The sequence below is a fragment of the Chaetodon auriga genome, chromosome 1 (genome assembly GCF_051107435.1).
Source record: "Chaetodon auriga isolate fChaAug3 chromosome 1, fChaAug3.hap1, whole genome shotgun sequence".
In the NCBI taxonomy this organism is placed as follows: domain Eukaryota; kingdom Metazoa; phylum Chordata; class Actinopteri; order Chaetodontiformes; family Chaetodontidae; genus Chaetodon; species Chaetodon auriga.
The window spans coordinates 5,663,329-5,689,592 of NC_135074.1; the positions used below are offsets into that span (position 1 = coordinate 5,663,329).

General features: G+C 41.6%; 1 protein-coding gene across 1 annotated transcript in view; it reads right to left on the reverse strand.

Annotated features, from left to right (window-relative positions):
• The window catches only part of LOC143323213 (neural-cadherin), a 305,557-nt gene that overhangs the window by 32,606 nt on the left and 246,687 nt on the right, over nt 1–26,264 (reverse strand). Inside the window, exons 28-32 of the mRNA XM_076734978.1 lie at nt 24,297–24,424; nt 19,611–19,738; nt 15,515–15,638; nt 10,004–10,184; nt 6,650–6,816 (exon numbers count right to left, since the gene is read on the reverse strand). Coding sequence (XP_076591093.1) covers nt 6,650–6,816; nt 10,004–10,184; nt 15,515–15,638; nt 19,611–19,738; nt 24,297–24,424 — 728 coding nt within the window. The remainder of the gene's footprint in view (nt 1–6,649; nt 6,817–10,003; nt 10,185–15,514; nt 15,639–19,610; nt 19,739–24,296; nt 24,425–26,264) is intronic.

Consider the following 26,264-nt stretch of genomic DNA (forward strand, 5'->3'; position numbering starts at 1 on the left):
AATGAAAAAGTCCCTTATAATGAACTGACATTTCTGATGCTTATGTAATCTCAGGTAAACCTTCTTCATACAGAGAAAAGTGAACCCGTAAAAATCAGCATAATAATAGTTGTAATGCCACCACCACATCCACCAAAAGTTTCATTCATTTAAATAAGGCACTGTTCCAGTGAAGCTGACATTTTAACTTGTGATTTGTTGACTTGTACAGGCTGCCCGGCTGCCAGCGCCGTAGACATACACACAAACTCCAGCGCCGGAGGGACATCTTGTTGAGGAAAAGTGTCTTGTGAGGAAGTGATGTGGGGACAGTGAGGAAAGGGAGACACGAGGTGAGAGAAGGAGAGAATTTATGGATGAAAAGTGAGAAAGAGGGAGAAAACACACAACAAGCTGTTTTTCTCTACCCTCAGATCTTGAGATGAAAATGGTTCCATTTTGGCTCGGCTCTAATGCTAACTGACATATCTATCATAGAGCAATATTTATTTAAAACAAGTCCAGAAGCCTGTGTGTGTGTGCATGTGTGTGTGTGTGTGTGTGTGTGTGACAGAGAGAGAGAGAGATAGATAGATAGATAGATAGAGAGAGAGAGAGAGAGAGAGAGAGAGAGAGAGAGAGAGAGAGAGAGAGAGAGAGCATAAGTCTGAAGGCCGTTTTAAGAGGGATAGAGTGCTGTGTGGGTCGTTCTCATTTCAATTTCAAACTGTTTCCTCCAAGTGTCCCACTGAGCATAATTTTCTCCCCTCCATCTTCCTCTGCCACCGCTGCCACGTAAACAGAGGACTGAGATGAGAAGGGCAGAGAGAGAGAGAGAGAGAGAGAAAGAGGGATGTGAGGAGAAAGGAGAAGTGGATGGCAACCATTACGCTCCCACAAAGTTTTTGCAAAGAGAACTCGACTTCCCTGCCTTCTCTTTTTTCTTCCATTACTCTCTGCTACATCAAGCCCCTCTTCTCCACCTCTCTTTCCACTTTCCAGCCCTCAGTCACTCCTTCTGCCCTCACAGCGGCCAGGTAACGGTTGTATGGTTGGAAAACCGTGGCTCACTTCAAGGCTCTGTGATGAAGTATTAATTATATTTAGGATCCACTGGGGCAGTGCTTTTTAACCAGATGCACTCACAGCCACCTGATTTTACCCCCAATTAAAGCTGAACGGAGCAGAGCAATTTGGCTACTGCTCCACTCCCTGGGTGGTGTGTGTGCATGTGTGTGTGTGTGTGTGTGTGTGTCTTTGCAGGAGAGTCATACGATAGGTGTGTATGACGGTGTGTGACTCTGCGTAAACAGTCCCACTGCAGGGACAGTTCAGTTCCCACAGATGCTTTCCGTGACAGACTGCTCTCGATGCTACAGCCTTTCGGAAGTTTAGAGGTGCAGATGATGTGTTAATCTTCTCATGATTAAGTAATGGTGTGCAAATGCAGGTATGTGCATGTATTACTGTCTTGTGTATTTTTCCTTCACCTTAAATTGTACTGGGAAATGAAACCAAACTGTGCTCATTACCACCAATATAGTCTTCCTCACTTTCCCCACCCATATTTTCCCACTAGCAATCTGATCACAGTCTGCTTAGAGGCTAGATTTTGATAAAAAAAAATACCATATGGTGTCAGGCAAATTTCATATGCATTGTTTTGTATGGTTTTCACACGTCTCACCTCATCTGTGCAATCACTGGACATTCTGATTAAAGACTCTCACCTTTGGCCGTGCAGTGAAACGCAGGAGGAGGGAAGCACTCCAGCGGAGGAGAACTGAATTCAAATTTGAACTCAAGAGGTTCTCAAAGGGCGATGGCTGTTGGTACAACTACTACTTTTTTTTTTAACCTTCTTTGAGGCTTTTTTGCATAGTGATCCTTTTCACATTGCACCTTTGCAACATTTGAAATATGTAGAAACTGAGCTCAGGCCAAGATCGGCTGTATTTCTAGTAGGTGGGCACTTTATTAGGTATCCCTGAACAATGTAATCCAATCCAGTACCAAATATCCAAGCATACTGTACTGTCATGGCGTCTACTTTCTTTTACCATTAATTCAGCCTCTTTTCTTTTTGAACGTTGGCCCACCCATCATAAAACAAAACTAAACTATGTCAAGCACCTCTAGATATATTTCTCTCTCTCTCGCTCTCTCTTTTTTTTTTTCCTGGCATTCCTTCATTATTTGTGAATGTGACAGGCTGGAGGGGGGGGTGAAATGCAGCAAAGTGCCTCTGGCTGGAATTGAACCCAGCCCGCTGTGGTTAGGACTTAAGCCTTAATACATGGTGTGCGCTCTACTGGTGAGCTGCTGGGGACCCCAAGCAGCTCTCAGTATAATGCAGAATGCGGAGCAGCACAACAGCAGCTTTTACTATGACCGTGATAATAAACATAACAGAATTTGCACATTCCCATCAATGTCAACAAGAACTGAACAAAATAAACGTTGTGCAGGTAGAATTAATGGCAGAGCTGTTGTATTGTTACCATGGATTGTACAGGTGTAACTAATTAAGTGAACACTGAGTGTATATTCCACACAGAAATTGTTTACACTGCCTCACTCACTTGGAGTTACATCAGGTAGTTTCAACTTCCTTGGGAAGTGCTTATGTATTTATGTTTACTCAGTCACTGTGGCAGACAGCAACAATCCCACAATTCAGACATTTTGCAGTGTTAGATGTTAATGACCGACCGGGCGCTGGTTGGATGGCAGCCCACCGCTCCAGGTCTGCCGCGGAGGAAGGATGACCAGGATGGGTTAAAGGCGGAAGACAAATTTCAACAGTGCATGGCGTGTGTGTGTGCATGTGCATCTGTGTGACAAATAAAGGGGATTGTCCCTCTGATTCTTCTTCTTCTTCTGAAAAGAGAAAGAGTTCTTTGTGCATTAATGTTGTCATTACTATCAACACTCTCCACCGGCATTAGAAACTTGAAGGAGAAACCAGAAGCAGCCCAGGGTAAACAGACACACTTCTAACGGGCCACATGTGGTATCTCAGAAGCTGCTGCTGCCCTGACTTTTAGTTAGAAGGCGCATGTCAGGTATGGCATAGCCTACAGCGTAGCTGTGGTGGCTATGTGCAGAAACTCTGTAGCTAGGCTGAAAACCTTAATGAATAAATATACATTTAGCTAAGGGCAAGCCAGCCAGCCACTTGCTAGTGCAGCAAAAAGGGAGTGATCCCTCACTGGCTTCTGGCTGGTGAATACTGCCAATTAGTGCTAATGCACTGTGGTTCTGATGGGCAAGGATTTTGTCCTCACATCAACTCTGCACACCATTATTGTCTTGCTTGTAACATTATTTGTTGTTTCTGTGTTTATGCAAAATGCTTAAAGCTTTTCATTATGGTGTGTTCATGTTTATTGTCTGGTGGTTGATCACTGGCTGCCAAAATATGCTCATTCTCATGTGAGGTCATGGCACTGAAGAAGACCCAGAGCTGAAAAGCATGCCTTGCTGCTGTGACAGAATGTATTACAGATTCTCGAGATAGTACGTGAGCACAGACTTTTTTTTTAATTGAATGCTGACTTTTCTTCTTTTTTGTTTGCATTATGCAGCATCATAAGACTTTCTCTTTTGTATATGCTACTGAATTTTAGCCTTGTTATTCTAATTGTGAAGTACATAGTAAATTTGATGTCAGAAAAGTCTGTTGAATGTTCATAATGCCAAAACTGTCTACTGTGATGATTAAACATGCATCCACTGTATAAGTAACTTCTACTACCTTCTCTACTGAATCTAATAATCAAAAGTTTTCATAGTAATCTTCATTCTGTGCTTAAATTGTCACTCATGGCCTCTCCATTTATTGTCCACGCTGCAATCTCAGAAAACAACTTCCATCAACAATGAACTCAAAATGGGACCAGTTTCAGTATGAGTGGTGGAACTCATAATTCTTATAAATACTTAATATTGTTTTTGTGTTTTCCAGTGTGAACTCACTGCACTCTAAAAACATGGTCAGAATTATCCTGCAACTATAACAAGCTAACACCATCTACTGCTAGTAAAACGAGTGTGGCTGCATTTTCCATGATGGATGTCTCTCCGTTAAAAAGAAGCTCTTGATTCTGAATGACTGACACTAAAACCTGATGTTTTGAGATTGATGGAAAAAAAAGTCTTTCCTCAGTTACAGAACACAACTTTATATTGGTCACATTGGGTCATCCATAGGAGGAAGAAAAATACATTACTGAACAAGATGGAACCACAAATGCAACATGTTAGCCAGAATAACATCAAAGAGGCTGTGCACATCCTGCGCTAAAGACGAGTGAGCTGCCCCCAAATATGATCACTTATAATTCCACCTCCATTCATGACTGAGAGATGCAACTGACAGCCTTGAAAACAAGCATGTGGACTCTTGACCTCATTATTTTGTTCCAAATGTTGCTCTCAAAGGGTTACAGTGACCTTTCATGCTTTAATCTCTAACAATGTTTGAGTATTCTGGCGTGGAGCTGTTCTTTATCCTCAACAGATATGAAGTAGCTCTTGAGGTTATCGCAGCACTTCTACATTGATTTGATGTAGGTGCACTTGTGCCTGTAAATCAACAATTAATCACAGCAAACTAAACAAACTACATGCAGCATTAAAATGCAGCAAATGGCAAAATGCCCTCATTTGGGAGATTTTTGTATGTATCTGTTCTTGTGAGAAGATTTCATCCTCATAAGGAATGTAACAGCAGAATGTACAAAGTCATACAAAACGCTGCAATCAGTAATCCAAGGGGGGAAAGTATCTCAGAACAAAGAAAATGTAATACATTTCACTAACCATGTTGTTGAAATGCAAGTCACACAGCAGAAACAAAGAGCTCCCCACATTGTGAGCTTGGAGCCAGCCAAGAGGAACGCATACTAATTCCTTCCTCTGATTAAAAGCAAACAGAATTATTACAGTGAAAAACATAATCTTAGAAGGCAACTTGGTTATATTTCTATCAAAGAACATGTTTCACTGAGGGGGGCTACTTCATAAGATTACCCACATTTTCATGCTGTCTGCACCCAGGAACAAATGCACTATTTACGGTGGATAAATGATGTGAACCCACTCCCCTTGTGGCTGTGCTGAGGGAGCAGTTTGACATTTAAGAGGAAATGTAGGAATGGGTGAATAGCATGGGGAGACAGATGGATGACAGGCATGGATCAGAGGAGGGGTTGTAGTGTGACAGCAGGTGCAGTATGGATAATCAGCATCGTTTTAGACAGTGATGTTTGATCAATACCTGCGGTCGCAGCATGGGGTGGGAAAAACTGGGAAGCTACTGCAAGATCCAATAAAGTCAGACAGGGTTGGAACGAATGAAAACAAAAAACAGAGTGAGGCTGGAGAATAAAGAAGTACGGGAGAGCAATTCAAGTGTGAGCAGAGCAACCACAGGAAAAAGAACAGTGGGATGGGTAAAGTCTTTAAGACAAATAACCAAATAACACATTTATGTATTCAATCCTGGTGGTGTGCTTTCAGCATCAATCTAAATCGTTTTTAAGGGCAAAATACCATAAAAAAACCATTATTTTCTTCAACTATAAGCTGAGACAATGCATTGTATTAAAGTCTGACAACACTTTAAACTGTTTTCTTAATTGAAGGGATAACTCAACATTTTGGAAAATACACTAATTTGCTTTGTTTCCAGGAGTGTCATGATAACATCAATGCCATGTATGGTCAATATCTTATCTGTGCAATAAGACAACTGGAGTAAAGAGCTGGAGGGAGGGCATGTTTAGCCTTGTTTACCATAAAGACTTCAGGAAACACTTAGCCTGGCTCTGTCTAGCGCCAGATGTCCATAGGGTCCGGCTGCATCACAATCTGGTCGCACTACGGCTCAGTCACAGTCAGCAGCCAGTAAACACAAACATTCAAGTACATTCACAAGTGCATTTCTTGCTTCAAAAATTCAAGCTGCTCATGTAAAAATAGGCCTGACATGTAAACATAGCAGAGCGGAGAAAAGAGACACATGTGACACAAATCTAGCTTGAAGCAGTTTTAAAGGCTGGGAGTTTTGATAGCCTGGTTATTTGCTGTCAGCACACACAGACAAAGGAGAGAGAGACAGATGATGGGGGACGAACGCGTCATCGAGTGTGAGCTGCCGATGACAGGTGTTAAAATAACATGGATGAGAAGTAGTGGCCTCACTGTCCTCCACTGTCCAAGCGGAGGCTAGTTAGCCCAGCTTGCTTGCTGTCTGTTGTAGAAGGAGAGACAGCTGAAACTGCTAAGGGCTGGTATCCAATGTTATGTGGGCTCTTGGAAGAATATGTTCTTCAGTCAGTCCTCGCATTGTGGGTATTCAATGTGTCAGTCAACCACTGTCATAGGAAAAGCCCACTTAGAAGCTCCATGATGCTGTTTATACAAATATGTCCAAACCTCTTTTAGAAAAATGGACAAACATATAACATACATATGTACAAACAGTGTACATTTCCTTTTAATGATCATGACAACCTGCATTTTGTCCCCACAAATAAGGCGAGTCCCCAGAATGTGACTGTCTAGACAGATTTACGTCCCCACATGAGTAATACATGGGCACACACACACACACACACACACACACACACACACACACACACACACACTTTCAAAGCAGTCTTACCTCTAGTCGAATGTATTCACTCTGCTCCTTTGAGATCAGATTCAGGATGGTACTGCTGTGTTTTCGGGTTCGAATCAGGATTTGAATCCATGTCCTCCGGGCTGGCAGTGGGGACGCCAACTGGTAATGCACGTGACTGTGCCCATCAAAGGAATACTCTGGGACCTCTGGTGTTGGCACACACACACACACACACACACACACACACACACACACACACACACACACACATACAAGTCAAGTCAGTCAGATAGTGATATTTTTGAGAATAAGCACAAAGCTTTAAATTCAATGCATCATGTTTTCATCTAATTAGAAGATGCTTCACTCTAGAGGGAAATGACCTTAAAAACTTCAAGTAAATCAGTTTCAGAAATCCCTTAATTCCTCATATGCAGAGAGCTGGTGGCAGGACAGAATATGCAAAATGCACGAGATAGAATATGTATGGTTTATGTGGTTTAGCTTGGGTTATGCTTGGTTCCTCTTTTTTGGACCCATGTTCCCAGAAGTGGATTTTGTGCATGCCAGGCAGACTAAACCAAGCACACCTAAAATGTTTTCAAAGCCCTTCTTCCATCTCATAGCATATGCAAGTTAAATTTTCTTTTCTGCCGATCGCTCCCACACCTCTGCCTCATTGTCTCTTTTCCATGTAACTTTTGACAAAGTTTAGTGGTTCGTGAGATCTCGAATGGCACATTTTTAGTTTCTTCTGGGCATGCAATATGCAACTCATCAGCCACTTCTCAAAACTCCATCTTACGTTTTACTGCTAACTGCATCCATCAAGGCCTCAGAGCTGTTTGTGTGATGATTTGTGGATAGAAAATTATCAATTTTACACTAATAATCTGACCTCATTCAGAGAAATGTTGTTCAATGTAGAAGTGGTGCAGTTCTATATAGGGTGGTGAGCTAAACGTGCAGAAATGCAGATATTTATTTAATCCCTGGTTGACTTTTCAAAGCAACTGTGATATTAGGAAAAATGCTAATTAGATCTGTCACAGATGTTCTTATCTTCCTGATATCACAATGCAGCTTGGGGAAGAGAATGTATTTGGATGATAGAAGAAACAGATCCAATGAGTATCACATCCACTGAGGAGCCAGCAGCAGGCTTTAGATGGTAATGTAATGTCAGAAATGGACTGTAGGTTATCCATGAGTGAGGAAGGCTGCATTCACTCTGATTTTAGCCCTGTGTAACATGAAAGCAAAATCCTTGCTGATATTATTAGAAACCACAGTTCAGTGTTGTGGTGTCTCTTAAACTCATGGATTTGCTCCTCTATCTGGACTCTCTGCATCATGTTTCATTATCTCACACGCACACCATCGCAGCCCATTGTGTTTATTTGTGCATTTTTTTTAGTCTTGAAGATTTAAATATTACTACAGTAGAGGCCATTTTGTTTATTTATTTATTTTTGTTTGGAAAGACATTGGATTTAATGTGAATGCAAGGAAGACAATTTAAAGAATCTCCAGACATAATCTGGATATGGAGCAAGTTCAAAAGAGACAAAGCTTTGCTTTTTAAGTATTTTATGACATTACTAGAGACAGGAGAGAGATGACAAGAAATGAGGGAGAGATGCAACAGCGGTTGCACAACACAGTCATGGCATCTTAACCCTTAAGCTACGGGGATGGAACATAAAGGACTTTTTTATTTCTTTCAGGCTACAGCTCGGCTGATTTTCATGGGCTCTTAAATGTAATCATATGTGAGAATTGTGTTAAGGATTATGCATTGCTTTTTCTTCTTTCAAAGGCTGCCTCAGTGGTTGGCCATTGACTGCAGAGCTTGAATCACCTCATGAATATGGAGAGTGATTCATTCACATTCCTTAAGTTATTTAATCATTAATTCATTCACTTTATTATTTGTTGGAAAGATTGTCTATCTGCCCCATATTGGTTGTTTGTAGGCAATGGGAACACCCATAGAATACTAAATAAGGACTCGCTGTGGGAATAAAGTGGTAAGGGAACCCTCCCTAAGTGCGTTAAAGAAGGGGATTTTTATGCATGTTATTGATGTAATATCAATTTTATGAACTGACAAAAACTGGCATATTAATATTAACACATTTAAGAGATTCCAGTTATGGAGCTCCACCGTGTCCTACAAGATAACAACCAAGCAAGGCTGTAAAGCCTGGCAGAGAGTGCTGCTGTCAGCAGAAAGCATCTCTAGAGGTGCTCTCCTCAATATGGAGGACTTGTACAACAGGAGGTCCAGGACCAGGGCAATGAGGGTCATTAAAGACCTCATCTCAGGCCAACAGCAGTCTCTTCCAACTGCTGCAGTCAGGCAAACGCCTCCGCAGCCATAAGTCCAGCACAGAGAAGCTCACAGGAGCTGCTTTCTTCAGGTCACACATATCCCTAATAAGGATTCTGCCAGGGCCTGCATGCTGCTCTCTGAGTATAATGAGAATTACCCAGCAGCTATGAAGAATCCTTCAGGGGAAAGGCAAGTGCTTGACCTATATATTGTATGCATGAATTTACAAATAGAGTATATCCCACCTGCATACAGGATGCCATGAAGCAGATGGCATTGTATACCATTAATGTTGGAAAGGCATGGAACAGCAGCAAGTAATTAACCCTGGTTGGTGTGCTGTAGTCCCTTCAAGCTTAATTCTCTTTTACAATTTAGGTTACATGTTTACAGAACAGCAGGTTCCCACACTTAGTGTTTATGAGGACATTCACAATAAATTCATGTCAGCTAGATTTAAAACAGCCCTGAAGACTGAAAGTTTACACTGCAAATAAAACAATGGTGTTCACTCACTCTGCATCCCCGAGGCTGTGAGAGAAAACAGCTTGGAACCTGTTTGTGTCTCATCTTATCTGATTTAATCCTAACAAGAACCCGACCATCTTTTTTAGCTGTGCTACATCGCTGAAGCCACAAAGGTCATTTGCATCTGTGACACTGTGCTGATTGTAAGTGTGATAAAAATATATAGCCTGCATATTCACATATCTTAAAAATACTAACTTCATTGTAAATTACATAGCCCAGTTTATATTTGGAAGCTGCTGCAGATGAGACAGAATCTATTTCATCTACAGCACTGTGATTGGAGTTGAGGCTGGTAGCCAATATACATTTTCTAACATAAAACTTCCCGACCTAAATGCTACCCACCATATTAAATATCTGTGCGCACCAACTGTGCTGTAGTTTTACACACTATAAGCATTCAGCTTGCAATGGTCTTTCCAGGACACATGGATTACTTTGTTTTGTTGTTGAGAGTACAATCCACCACAAATTTGATGTAATCCTTTAATGCATAAAAAAATAAAAAATAAAAAAAATTGGCTTACCCTCTTCGCACTGGTGTCCTGTGTATCCCGGCACACACTGGCAGCTGAAGGAGCCCCACTCACCGTGACAGCGACCCCGGTGGCCGCAGGATGGATAGCCCATGTTGACACAGCTGCTATCGGTGGTCAGACAGCCTGGAGAGCTGGACTGCGAGTCGGCTGGAGAGCCCAGATCATACAGCTGAATGTAGAAGATAGAGAGGAGGAGAAACAGGGGTAGTAAATGCAGAGAAGATGAGATGTAGAGGATGGAGAGATGGTGATAAGAGAAGAAATGAGGAGGGGACAGAAGAAAGATGAGCAAAGAAGAGAGGAGAAAGAAGAGCGGGACAATATAAGAGAACATCGATAAAGTTAAAGTAAGGAAAAAGAGGTGAGAAAAGTTGACAGAAGGACACAGGAGACAAAAAGGCAAAGTGAAGACACGGGACAAACAGGTGGGGGGTAAGCAGCCAGAGGGGAAGTCAGAGTTTGAAAAGAAGAAGATAAAATCAAACAGAGTGAAAATGAAAGAAATCAGAAAGGAAACTTTCAAATGTGCTGAAGGACATGAGCTCAGGGTACACTGTGGCCTTCTCATCTCTCTATACAGCTACTCTCTAGACTCTCTCTTCCCACAGTGATGAAACCAAACACCGGACCAATCCTCTGACGGACAAACAGCATGGCCTGCACAGAAAGCTGAGAGGACGGGGGAACCTTGGACGCCTAAATTTGTGTTCACAAAAGCGCACCATCAAAGGCATTAATATCTTGTATCTCCTCACCGCTTTACCTAAACTTTATAGGCTCTGTCTGTGCTGCGGCTAGGAAGTGAGAATGCAAAAGATCATAAAAACTGACAGTGAGTCATGCCACTAGGGAGCTGCTGATTGGCTCTGACCTCCAGTAAAAAGGCAACTTATTGGGTTCTGACCTTTAAAAGCTTCATCTCCTCTGTTTGCTGGGTTTGGACATTTGATTGCTAAGACCTGCAACACAGACATTAGCAATCAATGACAAAAAGACACATCGGGGTGTCTGCAATTGATTTGACTATGCATCTGTGTCACTGTGGTGTATGTGTGTGTGTGTCTGGGCAAAACACTGGCCAATATGACTTGAATGCAAAAGTGCACCTGCTTCTGCTTAAATTACAAATTGTGGCTTCAGCGGAGAAGACTGTCAGACCCCCACACAGAGACACTGTGGGCTGTCCTGTTTGCCAAGATTAATTTCAGGTGTTGGGTATAAAAGCCCAGAAGGAGTGGAAAAACAAATTCTCAACCAAAATATACAGCTGTGAGTGTCCTGTGCAGTGAGTGAAGATCTACCAAAAACGGTCTAACATCCCTGTCTCAAGAGGAGGTGACACGATAGAGAGTGACTTACAGAAATCAAGTTAAATGTCACATTGAAAGACCACAAAATTTAAATGTGAGATTCGGTGATACAGATGAATGACCGAAACAAAGAGAAACCCAGTACACAGTTAGCTGCTTTTGCAAAGTGCTGGGCAAAGGAGATGCAGTGCTCCTGTCATATGCTACATTGCGAAAAGTTTGCAGACACCTCAAGCTTACATCCATATGTGATTGATGGAGAGCTTCTCATTCCAAAAGACCTGTCTTCGGGAATTTGCTTCCATAAGTGCATTAGCGAGGTCAGCCACTGATGCTGGGCGATAAGGTGTGGCGATGTTCCAGCTCTCCACAGAGGTGTTGGATGTGGTTGAGGATAGGGCTCTGCGCAGGCCAGTTGGGTTCTTCCACATCAAACTCAATGTCTTTAGTGGATCTGGCTCTGTGTGTTTTGCACACTTGTCACCATGTCAGATTTAACAATCACACTGCCAGAAACTCTTGCCATGTCTTGGTTGGGTGACTGGCCAGACTACACGCGTGACCCGATCGATCACAGCACGTCTCATGTCACAATCACGCGTGAGTTCAGATGTCACCAGGGAGAAGAGTGAAGCAGCTGTCAATCAAACTGACAGAAATGTTGTGTGTGATGCTGCGGTCTTGTGTCCCGATAAAAAAAGAAAAGAAAGAGAAAACAGTTGTGGATGCACTGTAACATTAAAAGCAAATGCAAGAGGCGGTTTTAAAATCCTTTCAAAATCGGGCGAGAACCGTGTAGTCTGATCCAGGCATAATGCCTCAAATAGCATAAGATTTCCCTTTATTGGAAATCAAATTTGGTTGTGTAATGATGAAAATCACAGAATGTTTCTTCATTCATTCATTCACGTTTTTACGCTTCTCATTTGCTCTTGGATCAGAACTTTGCACCTTTTTTGACAAAGGTGTTTTTCTGAAATCCCTTCCAATGTATGCCAAATAAATGTAATGTAATGCAGCGGAACATCTTGACCCTGGTTTTCCTAAAACATACAAGCAGCAGACTCTGTCTCAACATTTATTCTGGCAGTGACTGCATGATTTCAACACTGGGCCAGAATTTTCTATATTGTCTGTTACAAGTGGAACTTTTTGCCGATAAGCATTGCAAATCAAACTTCCCCTCAAAGCTACTAGCATTCAAAAAGCCATTAGTCCAGCCCCTGTAACTGCAAACCTCCACACTTTGGAGGAAATGGAGTGACAGTTGTGTCCAAACCACAGAAAAACTTAAAACAGTAATATTAGAATGACAGCTGAAGGAGAAAGACAAGCAGAATAATGACAAGACGAGGATGGAGCGTTAAAAACAGATGATGGTGAATGACAGCCAGAGGTGAGAGACCCGAGTCCTGAATAGAAACACAATTATAAAATCGAAAAATCTTTTCCTGTCCCTTCTACAGGACTCAGCCTCTCATTCACACCTGCCTTCAGCCCAGTCGAGTTTACTCTCTTCTTCATCCACACAAACACAAACACACACACGCACACACACACCACATACTGTTTCCAGACAGCTATGCATCATACTTCAATGGAGGTGACGTGATCCTAGCGTACTGTATCTCTGTCTGCCTCCAAAAACAGAAGCATGCTCATGTGTAAAATACAGACATATATGCCCCCTGAAACCACGCGCATAAATACAGACACTCGCAGCAGACTGAGCCTCATGCCTAATCACAGGGTCAGGTGGTATAACACATACAACATATAGATCCATAAAGGCAAAATCACAGATAGGCGTGGAGATATGTACACAGAGGAAATTGATATACAGAGTATTTAGTTACAGCAAGTGTGTCTATCAACGTGACTACCTTTACCATATCACAGGCACTCATACCTCCAGTGAAACAGATCATGTTGCTATAGCAACAAATGAAAGACATTAGCACATTCTGTGATAAGAACAACACCATGAAATGAAAAATAAATAAATAAAGAAAGAAAGAAAGAAAAAAAATCATACAATGCCAGAACCTGTCCATCAACACTATTAGTCATCAGTACGCCGACTGTTACTTTGTCTTTGGAGATTTATTATCCTCATGTCCACCCACATGCATCATGCAGATTTCTCTCATTAGGACATAACGTTTGTGCAGCCTCCTCTCAAGCTAAGGTATACCACATTAACTGCAAGCAGGAAAAAAACATATCTTGTTATATTCCCACTCTTCAGATTCATCACAGAGCTTTAAACTACAACTGAATGGCTAAAGTGTGCTTCTGGAGGAACAACACTACTGTTCTAACAGCCACATTCATGGCCCCTAAAGGTCCTGTGGCTCCTTACACCTGATTAATAATAATAATAATAATAATAATAATAATAATAATATATTTACATAATCGTAACAATTGTGTTAGTTGAAAAGAGACCAGTGTGTTCAGCCTTGAATTTCTTTCCTTTAGTCACCACCATTTTCTTCGATGGTCAAACGAGTATACTTCATGATTGAAAGTCTTGTGATATCTGTTGTAAAATACTGTTTCTTAAGTCATTTTCAAAATGCAATTTTAGAAATTGCCTAAAACAAAATCATTTCAGACTGCACAGGCCAATGTATGGACATAGCCACTGTGTAGTTAGAGTCTCACATTACATTCTATTACATTACGCATCCACACTGCAGGGTTTAGAGGTTTTCATATCCAAAAAGAAACAGAACAGTGATATCAGATATGCACACAGTATCTGTAAATACCCTGAGTTAAAGTGGTGGAATTGCTATCAGGAGAGAAAAAGTCTGATGCATCTCTAGCTACAGATGCAGTTGTATGTGTCAGCATGCATTTAATCTTATCTCTCATTTCATTTTATTCAAGGCTTTGCTAGGTTTCCACACCAAAATACTGTTGGGATAAAATATGTGACTCAGCTCTCTTTAAATGAAATCCTGCTCAGCTGCAGGAATTCAGGAATACACATCAGGGCTGACTATAGTTTTGCATAACCCCAACCTAACCTAACCTAATCTAACCTAATCCCTTCTTTCAAAATATGAGCATCCAAGATCTCCCACTTCCAGTACATCCAGTATGAAGAATTAGTTTCAAGGAAAGAGTCCAGCAAGATCCCCTCCTACAGTATCAGGAGTTACTAATTTCTCTTATCCAGTTTGAAATAGTCACTGCAGCTGTTCTGTGCAGCTGCAAGCACTACTGTAGCATAAACGACCTGTCAAAGTTTCTGTTGCCTCCCACGAAAGTGTCATAAAAGATGAGAATTCCTGCTCCCCTCCCACTCATTTTGTTTGTATAGAGAATGCAAAAATGCTATGATAAGACTGCAAGCATATCTGAATGCAGAGCACATTTTATACCAGGGATAGATCTAACTCACAACATAAATGCCACTTTTGACTGAATGCAAACAACATGGAAGTGAGATATTATCATAAGCAGCATGTAACAAAGGTAATATTTCTTCTAAATGAGTTATAAGATACACATTGCTTACTGTGAGCAGTGAGCTGAATTTCTTTTTCTTGGTGTTTCTCCCATACCAGTTTTTATTATCAGGGAACCCACATCTTAGCCTGTCTGCATCAGTGGGAATGCAGCATAAATAGACCCTGACGTTTATGTCTAAATACCAGTTATGTCAGGCGAGGCTTGATAGCTTTGGACTGGCAGGGGCAAAATTTCTCACTTAGTCATAGGTTTATTTGATGCCAGGCTAAAAATTGCAGCAGAAAATACAATTTTAACCAAAATTTCAGGCTTTAGAAGGCAGTGGGTTCACAAAAGGCTATCATACCTGAGGCCCGTGTTCATACAGAAATGATGTGGGTTTTGTTGGGGTTGGGCTCGGATTGCCATGGTTGAGCAAGGAGTCCTTGACTTTTTAACTCCAACAGAGCGGTGGAAGGTTACTTGAAAGTCTTGACTTGAAGTCAGATTGGGCAGGAGTGGAAAGGTTCAAATTCCTTTTCACCCTTGGATTGCATGTGTGTAATATTTGAAAGCACTTTGAGGTTACAGTTAAAAGCATGAAAAAACATCTCTTACATGGCACAAGGGTACTGTGAATGTTGAAACCTGTTATTAATCCACTTATCAGCTAGAGTGCAGGTGTGGGTTTGGTTATGTGTGTCATCATTGCATACAAGTGCACTACCTTGCTGTCCACAATGAGGTTGCGGATGCAGCCGGTGAAGTGTTTGTGCTGAAGCTGAGGGTAGATGTAGGGGATGTCCTCGTTCACACCACCAAGCTGGAGCACGTGACTCATGTTCAGATGTCTGAAACATATAGAAGCATGGACATACTGTATATGCAAACAAGCACGATTGACAACTGGACTCACAGTACACATAGCACAGACACTGCCGCTTTTGTAGTCATTGCTTTAGCTTTTAACAATCTTATTCTAATCAAGCCATCAAAAGCTGTTGGTTTACTTATAGGGATGAGCGAGTACACCACTATCTGTATCTGTATCTGTTCAAGTATCTGTACTAGGAGTGGGCAGGGCCTAAATGGAAATAGGTGGGGCTTAAATCGGTACATTATTTTAAGTCTGAAATTGATATACAATAAAAATATTAATATAGGCTACGTGTGTTCAGCTATATGTGTGTAAGTGGTCTGTAAGACTGTTTATTTTTTAATGATCTGTGTGAACTTGGTGATTCATGCAAATATCCAGTGATGGCAAACAGGGAAATAATATGTCAGCCTTGTTCACTGTATTCTTCTCAAAAGCACCGCGTTCAGTACGAGCAAAGTTTTCCAACTGACTTTATATCACCAGCCAAACTAGGAGCAAGCAGACGGTAAAAAAAAAAACAAAAAACAACAAAAACGACCGGAGTGGAGGCAGTGACCGACGCGACACGAGCCGTTTTCAGCTCTGTCTTGTCAAATGCACCGCGTATGTTACGAAACTAGTTCACCAAGTAACTTTAAATATCATACAAACCGAAATAGAGGCGAGCTGAAGAAAACCTAAGGAGTACTGAAGAGAGCAACGCGAGCTAGAGACGTGTCTGTGTAGGGAGGGGCGGGCACTGTGTGTGACTGGCCAATCACAGAGCGTGAAGACAGTCAGTTACCCAATGAGGATTTTCCTTCAGCACGAGCACGGATAGTGACGAGTTTTACTCGTATAATGCTCTTACTCGTCAAAAATGCTTTATCCGTACCGGATACTCGTCTGAAACACTATACAATTGCCTCATGTCCTCACGTACAGTCTCAATTCACTGACCTGAGTTTTGTTCCAAAATTTAAAGCAGTCAACAAGTGAAGAACAGAAGTGATGATAATGAAGTTGAGTCACTCTGAAGCTCTTGGCTTTTGCCAAGCCTACATCCTGCCAGCAGACCTTCATCCCCACTTTGAGACTTTCCTTAGTTTTGTCAATGCTGGTCTAGTGCTAACTCCACAGGCCACCTGCCGGTACTGTACACACCTGCCTCTGAAGACCTCCAGTGGTAAGCGGATGCCTTGACACTGCTCCAGATGGATGGTGGCAGTGACGCAAGCTGGGCTGAACACAGTGACGTCACTCAGGTGGGAAGAACACACAAGCTAATCTTCAGCCACAACATCCCAGACATCCAAGAAAGGGACCCACACAGTAGGCAAGACTCCTCAATCTCAGGCTCTCCTTTCGGTTCTCCCATCTACCCCTTAGGAGATCTGGTGTCAGTGAGAGATGGGTAACTCCACATCTTTGGGTCTCAGGTGGTGGGGTAAAATGGGAGAAATCTCCATCCCCCACATAAACTGTCTGGAGTTGTCCACAGTACTGAAAGTGCTGAAACACTTTGTTCCTCTGATGACAAACAGACATGTCATCGTAAGGACAGACAACATGATAGCGGCAGGGTACATCAACCATCAGGGTGTCAGCTGGAAATGCTGGAAATAGCCAGGAGCCTCTTGCTATGGTCACACAAACACCTGCTCTCCATTAGAGTGGTGTACACCCTGGGAGTACAGAACCACATTGCAAACATGATATCTTACAGAAGTCCTTCCCACAACAAGTCCCACACTTGTTCAAATGTTGTGGGTCAGCTTCAAAACGTCAAAGGCGGATCTGATTGCCTGATGAGAAAATGTGCACTCTGTACTATGAATGTATGAGGGACCCTCCACTGGGAGGGGATGCCCCCTCTTACTGGTCATTGCCTGCAGTTTTTCTTTTCGCCTTTCCCCTGGTTCCCCAGATTCCTTGCCTCTTAGCGTGCACTCAGGTGAGTCATTCTGGTGTCACCAGAAGGTATGAGCACATTTTGGTTCCTTATCATGGTGCAGCTGCTGGCAATGAAACCATGGCAACTCCCATGATGCAAAGATACACTGCCACAGCTCCATGGTGTGATTTTCCATCTCCCGGTGACAGACCATTAGGTGTGGGCATGGTCACTGAATGGCAAAGGGCAGGACTGCTCCCTGCAGTGTTGATACTATCCAGGGTGCAAGAGCCCCTTCTGTACGCGTTTTACAAAGTTTGACGGTCCAAATTTCAGTGCTGGTGTGTGGAGAGAGGATCAGATCCCACATAGTGTCCTCTGCCTCTCATGTTAACCTGGTAGACAACGGTTTGACTCAGTCTGTGATTAAAACATGCTGCAGCCATTTCATCCTGCCACAAATGCTAACAAGAAAGATCAGTTTTTGTGCATCCTGTGAAATGCTTGACAGATGACAGAAACCAGTCATGCACTCTTTACCACCACAGTGGGAATTACCCTTGGTGCTGTGTGCTCCAGTGGGTCCTCCTTTCGAGCTCATAGTCCAAATCTCTCTCAAGATAATATCCATTAAAATAGCGTTCCCCCTAGCCTTGATGTACACAAACAGAGTAGGTCTCACTTTCCTGCCTCTCTGTTAGAGAGGAAGGGAACAAAGCAATTTTACAGCCAAGTCCCTCATTCACACATAAAATCCTAACAAACTCTGCCCAGTGCATGCTTTGTCTCACTGACTGTGTAATGCTATTACACAAGCCTAAAGTGCAGCAGAAGTGGAGCCTCCACAGGGTGGCCGGGTGCACTCCACGAGAGTCTTATCCTCATTCGTGGCCCTCCTTAAAGAGATGACAGTGGCAGACATCTGCACAGCATCTTGGGCTTCTCCATGCCCATTCATTCATTCTGTCTGCATAATGTATCTGAGCCCTCCTTGACTCATTCCGTTTTAAACATACTAGACGACAGATGATGTGTTGTCAGATCTAGTGCTTTTACGCACATGTCAAAGGATGTGCCTCTAATCCCATAATCTCAGATTAGTGGGCCCATTATGGTACATATTCAATGTCCCATCCTTCTGCAGCAGCAGCCCTTCTTTCCACACAGGGCTGACATGGCATTACCCATGGCACAGGTGGTGCCTCCTTGTCTTATTATGCTTCAAGTTCATGGGATTCCGAGCTGGTCTGTGTTATCTTCTTGTGGACCTTGGTGTTACAGTGGACAGTGACTACATCAGCTTCACCCATAACCCAATATTGACAACTCTTAGAGTGCAAAGCCTATACGAAATAGTAAGACAGTTATATACAGTAACTCCAGATACTATGAGTATATATGTAGAACTCTATGACTTAGGCCTCCTGGTCCACCAGCATTAGCTGAAGAAAATACTGACTTTTGTGAGTGGAGCTCAGGTTATGATGGTCTTATACATGAGGATCATAAGAGGCATCTGTGTGCACTGGCATTATAAATTACTGGCACTGGCATTATAAATGCGTAAACCCGTAACTCCAAAAGGCTACATCTATACTCATGGAATCTGGAGTTACAGTACGCAACTAACGTCCTTAATCCTCTCTTGATTGTTATCCTACTGCAGGTATGTACTATAGGTCTGTGTTGAATTACATTCCAATAATTATGCATTGTTTTGACAATTGCGGATTGGGCAAAGGGAAAATTTTCACACTATTCACTTTAGTGATGAGTAGGGCTTTGCTCTTTTTTTAAAATAATTTTACTACACTACACTTTAGAAATAACTGCATTTGTATTTAACACTGTGTACTGTAGGAATAGCTCCTTTCTTCTCCTGAAAAACTGTGTGTATTTTTGTTAATATAAATGCAGGTAACATGCAAAATGTGCATTAATCCCTCAATAGAAGGAATGGAGCATACCTTTAATAAATGCACTTTCTCATTTCCCCTGCATTAAAGTCACATCTGTCTTTCCTTTCAAAAATAGAGGTGTGTATGTCTAAGTTCAGGTGTTTGTGTGTACCTGTCAGTGTTGGGTGTAACGCCCATCACTTCACAGGAAGAGTGGTCCTCAGTGGTCAACCAGCTGCCCAGTCCCTCCATTTCCATTACTGATGCCCCTGAACAGCGATCCAGGGTGAAACGCACTTCCTGAAGAGAACACACAAACAAGGACATGCTGTATAGAACCAATCTTATCACAGAAATAAAAAGCATTATCAAACCGCCCTATTTCTCATCATTATAATAAATGTACCTCCTGTTGCTGTCAAGTGCTCTTTTATCATTAGAACTATATTGGAAGCTGCCTCTCTGACTCACATTTCTTCCATTAGTGTATATTACTCTGCTGCTGCCTGCTAGGTTTCCTGTTAATGCACAGCAAAAAACAAGATTTCACATCTTGAACCACCATGTTCCAATAATTTTGCAACTGGTATATTCATAAGAGGGTGGTTAATCAGAAACCCTGACAACCAGTCAGCGATTTGAAGGGGGATGCCATCCCCCCTTGTGAGCAAAATGATCAAAATACATCCACCTTGTTAACCTGCCATCCCCCCTAGTAGCAGAGAGATCGCAGGAACAGAGGGGTTGTGTAGCTGAATATCTTATTCTTGTCTGGTTTGTGCAAGTCACAGTCTTTGGCCCCAACCATGGCTCTCAAACATCAGTGACCTAACTGTGCTGCGTGTTGACAAGTCTATGGTGCTGTCCATGGTGCTGAAGTAGCAGATTTGATTTGTAATTCCCTCTGTCAGTTTAATCTTGGACCTATAATGTTCTCTCAACTATATACTGTAAGTACTCAATTCTATACAATATTGTAGCCTTTATACTCGATAGAGAAGTGTCACCTTCATGATACAAGTGACAAGCACCAATATGCAGTCACAGAACCATGAGCTCAGTGCTATAATATTTCTGTGGTCATTCAGGAACATCTGTGCTGCTGAAAATACACCCCTTGTAACAAAAAATATTTTAGGAGAGACATTACTACAGATATAGGTTTGGTATAGAGTCAGGGTTTGGGCCACCCCCCTGTCAGAAATGAACACATCACTGACTGATGACTGTGTATTTCCAATCAGCTAAAGCAATTTATTCCATCCACTGTTTAAAGCTCATTGCAGACTGTTCTGTTAATAGTGCTGTCATTTCTAAAGTTTGTGATTAAAAACAGGTAACATTAAAATGAAAGAAAGATTAAACACACATGTGCATCTCAATGTTTTGGAACTAAGGTTCATTCTTACCCATAGAGTACATTATTGCTCACACTGGGATCACACAAAGAGGCAACGTGTATATGAATATTATAAGAGAAAAGGGTCGTTTGAAGGATTGCAAATGATTCTTTTGGAATTTGGTCCAGCTTTCTAGAATGGCACTGAAATCATCACAATTACTGTGGTGAATAACAACACCCTGTGTGTGTGTGTGTGTGTGTGTGTGTGTGTGTGTGTGTGTGTGTGTGTGTGTGTGTGTGTGTGTGTGCTTTAATGTGCAGTTCCAGCCAGGGTCCCCATGTGTTGTCAGAATACAACCTTGGAAAGTTTGAGAACAGAACAGAACAGAACAGAACAGAACAGAAATTTTAGTTGCAACATTTATGTCAGAGCTTTAAAGTTATAAATTAGTGGAGGGAAATGACTGGTGACATAAACCAGCTCCGGAACACTAGAAAATTTGCCTTCAGACTTTGGATAATACAATTAATAAATATATATAAATATATATTAATAAATCTCTCTTACACCTACTTTCTTTTTTGATGTTTGTAACAAATTTAGCAGAATTAGTAATGGTCTTAGAGAGCAGCTCTCTTACAGAAATACACTCTTACAGAAATACAGAGAGAAAAAAAGATTTACAAGAAATATCATGGTTTCCTAAGGTAAAGTGGTCTATGACTTAGATGGGAGGCAGTCAACAGGACATGACAGTAAAGGGAAGATGGATGAGAGAATATTATGAAGGTGATGTAACACTGTCGGGTAGAGTCACAGAATTTTCCTTGCAGCTACTGAACTGTGTAATTTGCTGTGCCAAAATACACCAATAACATTTAAATAATGGAAAAAATAAGATTGAATTTATCCGTGGGGGCAAGTATATTTTTCCAGTAAAATGGTGGAGGCATGTTTGCCACTTAAGGCTTTTAATTTTACTTTGAAACCAGCTTCCAATGGCAGGTTCATGTGTCGGGAAACAGCAGCTAATATACACCAGCTGCACCAGCTGATTACTCAGTAGCATCCATTAAGTTGATGATGTCGCACACACAGTTGTTTGCAGGATTAAACATTAACACATAAAGTATGCACAAACAACATTATGCAAAGAGTGTTAGTTGTTTATAAGTTTCCAGACTACAGTTTCATGGCAATGGCAATCTTAAAAAGGGTTGTATGATGTTATAACACACTGCTCATGGTTAGATTTTTGGCTGCTGAACGTACAGTAAACCTCCAGCCAGAAGCTCTGTCCTTGTTGCCGTTCATCTCACACCGTCACACAACAGCAGCTTTTCCAACCAGGTCACACAACCAGGTAGGGTAAGCTGCTGCTGACTATTCAGGACGAATGAATAGATTCACATGTCACTCGTAATAATACCGTTGTGATGCTGAATAATCCCCACTGTAACAACAAAAGTCTCAGTGCATTGTTGTTCCTGCAAATCAGAAGCTGTTGTATTATCCAAAGTCTATGCGCACTCCAGTATTCGCTCGGCTGCTCCCATCCTCAGCACTGACAAAATGTACTCTTTGTTTATGCACATGTCAATGTGAAGCTGACCATAAAGCAGTTAGAAAAAAAAAAAAGTTAGCAAATAGAAAAGATGAACAAAACTGGATTTTGTCAAAACGATTGTTTGGTACTGAACTGAGCAGTTTAGTAAAGGGCACAAACTGCACATTTCAATAAAAGACAAGCAAGGCAAGGTTTCTGATGGCATGGCCTTACTCAAATCAGATAGGGTCATCGTCATCTATGTTGGAAGGAGTTTCACAAAGCAGGGTTCAGACACAGCCAGTCCAGCTGCTTTAGGCGCCCTAAACTGTGAGTGAGACTGTGAGGCTTGAGCCTTTCAGGTTGGGTTATATCACTCTAAAAATAGGATCACTGACTGTCTTCTTGATATTCAATTGAGGCAAGAACTATAAGGCAGTGGTTATATGTGAGTCCTTGGAGGTGAAGAGCTCCAGGCAGTCCTCAGTCAAATGAAGATGAGCTTAATTTCACTCTAATTAAATTCACTTGAAATGATCCATGGTAGAGAATGTCAAAGGAGGGCTATTGCAATCATTTGTCTCACTCTCACCACTATTTTCTCCCTTTGCACTGTACAGTGCAGACAGTTCTACAATACCAAGTCACCAACTAACATCTTCCCCATTTGGGTCTATAATGAACATAACAAATAGACTTGCATGAAACCACATGGTATACAGTATTTGAAGTGCAGGACATGAAATAATTTTGGAACCTCAGCTGTAAGATTAGTTTTGCATTTAAGATTTAATTCAAAGGGCAGAATTTATTTTTGGTCCAAGCATCTATATGAACTGTATTTGTGGTCCAAACCTGGATGCAAGCATTGCCCAATAATATGAAGTATAAGTTCAGGCATGTCACATGCAAGATGTAAAACTGAACATTTGAACATAAAACTACATGTCATTCCCGAAAGAAAAAAAAAGGGAAACCCTTTAATCAGGCCTGTAAGGTATTTAACAGATGGGGATATGTTAAGATGAGGTGAAAATTGGAATCGTAGTCAAATAATGCATTTTGCTTTCTCATAGACGGGGAGCTTTGACTCCCCGAAATGAGAATTACAGGTTAACGGACTGTTGCATCCAGTACTGACCAAAAATGACACTGCCCCTTTGTTTTTCCCAGTAGAGAATGCCATACAAAGCAGGAGAGTCACATTTTTAGCGTCCTATTGTCTAGGGCTGGCTCTCGTCACATCCTGACTGGTTTCAGTTTTCACTACGCATTATGATGCATCTAGACTGTATCAACAAAGATTTAAGTTGTGTGCGACACACAATTTTCACCTATAAATGTAGCCGCAAAGGCCAGATTCATTTTCAACTACCTGCAGGCTGCGTGAGTTGGTGTCAAACTGAAGCCAGAGGTGTGGGTGGATGTTCAGTAAGTGTGAAGCTGCTGTCTTGTTATGCCAACACAGGTGCAGTTTGGCACCACAATTACACTGTGTTAGTGGTCAATTGGCTTTTTTGCCTCATTAACAAACACATTCAGCACTCTTCTGCATTATAGGTGATATTTGATTAAAAGTGACTCTGTGCAAACTCAAAGGACACAAAGTATTTAGGCATTTCAAACTGCAGCTCAGCTGAAAAGCACATGAACTCTGCTCACTGAGAGCTCCTACAAATCAGCAGCAAACCTGAAATGTCACACCCTTTTTCTTTGCTTGTTCTAGCTAATACGAGTGTAAAAAGAACAAATTAAGTTGTCTTATAAACGATGTGTTCCACTTGCTAGCCTTCTTACATCTATTTAAAAAATAAACGAGTTTAATGCAGAAAAACAGTTCTTAGCGATGAAGACAACAATGAAATTGAAAGAAAGAATCACACCTGCCAGTACAGCTCAGTGTGACTTTGCTGGGAGCTTTTTTGCTCAATGTTTTGGGGGCTGATGTTAAATAGGTGAAGTGTCCCACCTTGCTGTTGCTGCGGACATCCAGCCGATGCCACCGCCTGTCTGCCACGTTCACGTTGCCTGGCAACTGTAGCACCACTGTGCCAGAGCCATGGTTGATTTTCAAGGTGGGGGTCCCATCTATTAGCTCTGGATGAAGAAAGAGAAAGAGACAGGGATGATTGATGAGAGCTGACATTTTCTTGAAATCATTAGGTTTGAACAAATGCTGAATTTTGAGAGGTGCAATCATTAATTTGGTTTAAACTATTGACAGCCAATATTTGATGCCGGTACTCTCTGAAGCAGCATTGAAACTGTTATAGCTAGTAGTGTAGTGTATAAAGTGTCATAGCTTACAGTGCATACTGACACTGTGGTACATAACGTGCCAAACTCTTAATATTGTCTCTGTACATTAGCTTTAATGAAGATTATTGCACAGTGCCTGTCATGATGTAGTTTTTTCTTCACATCTCATGGAAGACAACAAACATCAGACAAAAGTTATTACATTCTATTTTCTAACTTACTCAAATGGGAAATTAAAAGTTAATGATGTGGCTAAGGCTGTTTCTGTGCTCGGCACCATGTGTAAGGAATTATGGGAACGCATGTCTACATCCAGAGTTGGCAATCCATCATCATGCATGCTGAACTTCAAAAAGTTCATGCAGATACAACACTGAACACTAAGCATCTTCACGTTTCCGCTTCTGTCACTGTGGTGGCTGCAGTGACTTGCTTCATGCTACAGAAGTTTGTATTTAGAGACTGAGAAACAAAACTTGTGTTCATTTCTGGACTCTGTTGGGTCCATTTACTGAATGATTCTCATTCATCTCGTGGTTTCCACAGAGTGCATTATGATATATTCTCCTGGGGCTACTTTTATGAAGTCAAAAAGATGAAACAGTGTGCTTTTATTTTTCTTGGTGTTATTGCCAATGGAAATTCTGTCAGAAGTTGCAATGGCTCATGCAATCCATCATTTTAGTGGACTGAAGTCTTTCCTAACAGGTCTTTCATGCAGCTAATCATTGCATTAAGGACTGTCCCCCCTTTTAGTCGTCCACATTTTGAACCTTTGGTAGCCAGGACAAAAACAAATCTTACGGCAAATACAGTGATGCATTTACATTCAAAATAGCAAATGTGGGAAAAATTACAAATGTGACTGCAGAGACTCCACAAAAAATGTTATAATTATGCTCTTTAGAAATTATGGCTTGTGTCAAGACTGTAGAATGTCTCTGTTGGCTCTATTCAATTAAGAAATAATAATAGGCCATCACAGTACATGTCCAATAGCTCATTGTTCCTGACTTTCCCCGCTGCCACCCTAAAGCTACACTCCCACACACTCACTGTCTGAATTAGGGATTCTGTTTCTACTGAAAAATTTGTTCTCATGTTTCACTTTGAGGACACCAGTTTGGCACTTCTCTGATGGCTACCGTATATGCTGGAATTATAATTAACAGTCAGACAAAACTCCAGCATGAATTTCACTAACTTCTGCACTATGACATTTGTCCTTATGCTTGAGTCAGTGGAAGTTGGAATTCAAAAGAGGCTGACAAGAATCGAATTCCCTTCTTACTACTCTTCAACCCACTGCGCGTCTGACTTCAGGTGAGCTTTCGTCATCCCTCTTGCTGCATCTCTTGCAATGTCAGTCTGTCTATCAGCACTCTTTCATCTCCTGTCTCTCTCTCTTACCTCGTGCCTTGCTTCACTCTTTCATTAACTTTTCCACCGTAACTGACATTTTTACATTGTGCTGCTTTCAAAGAATTCACAAACGCTTTCTACTGACATTTCGCTTTTCGCTGTGCCTTTGTGGAGCCACTTTATTTCTATCAGGTTTACTTATGACGTGTATTGATTCTTCATGTTTGTGTGTAATAACTTTATCATCACCTTCTCAAATGATGTCATGTCATGCGTCTCACTGCATCTTCACCTTGAGCTCGGTGAAAATTAGGTG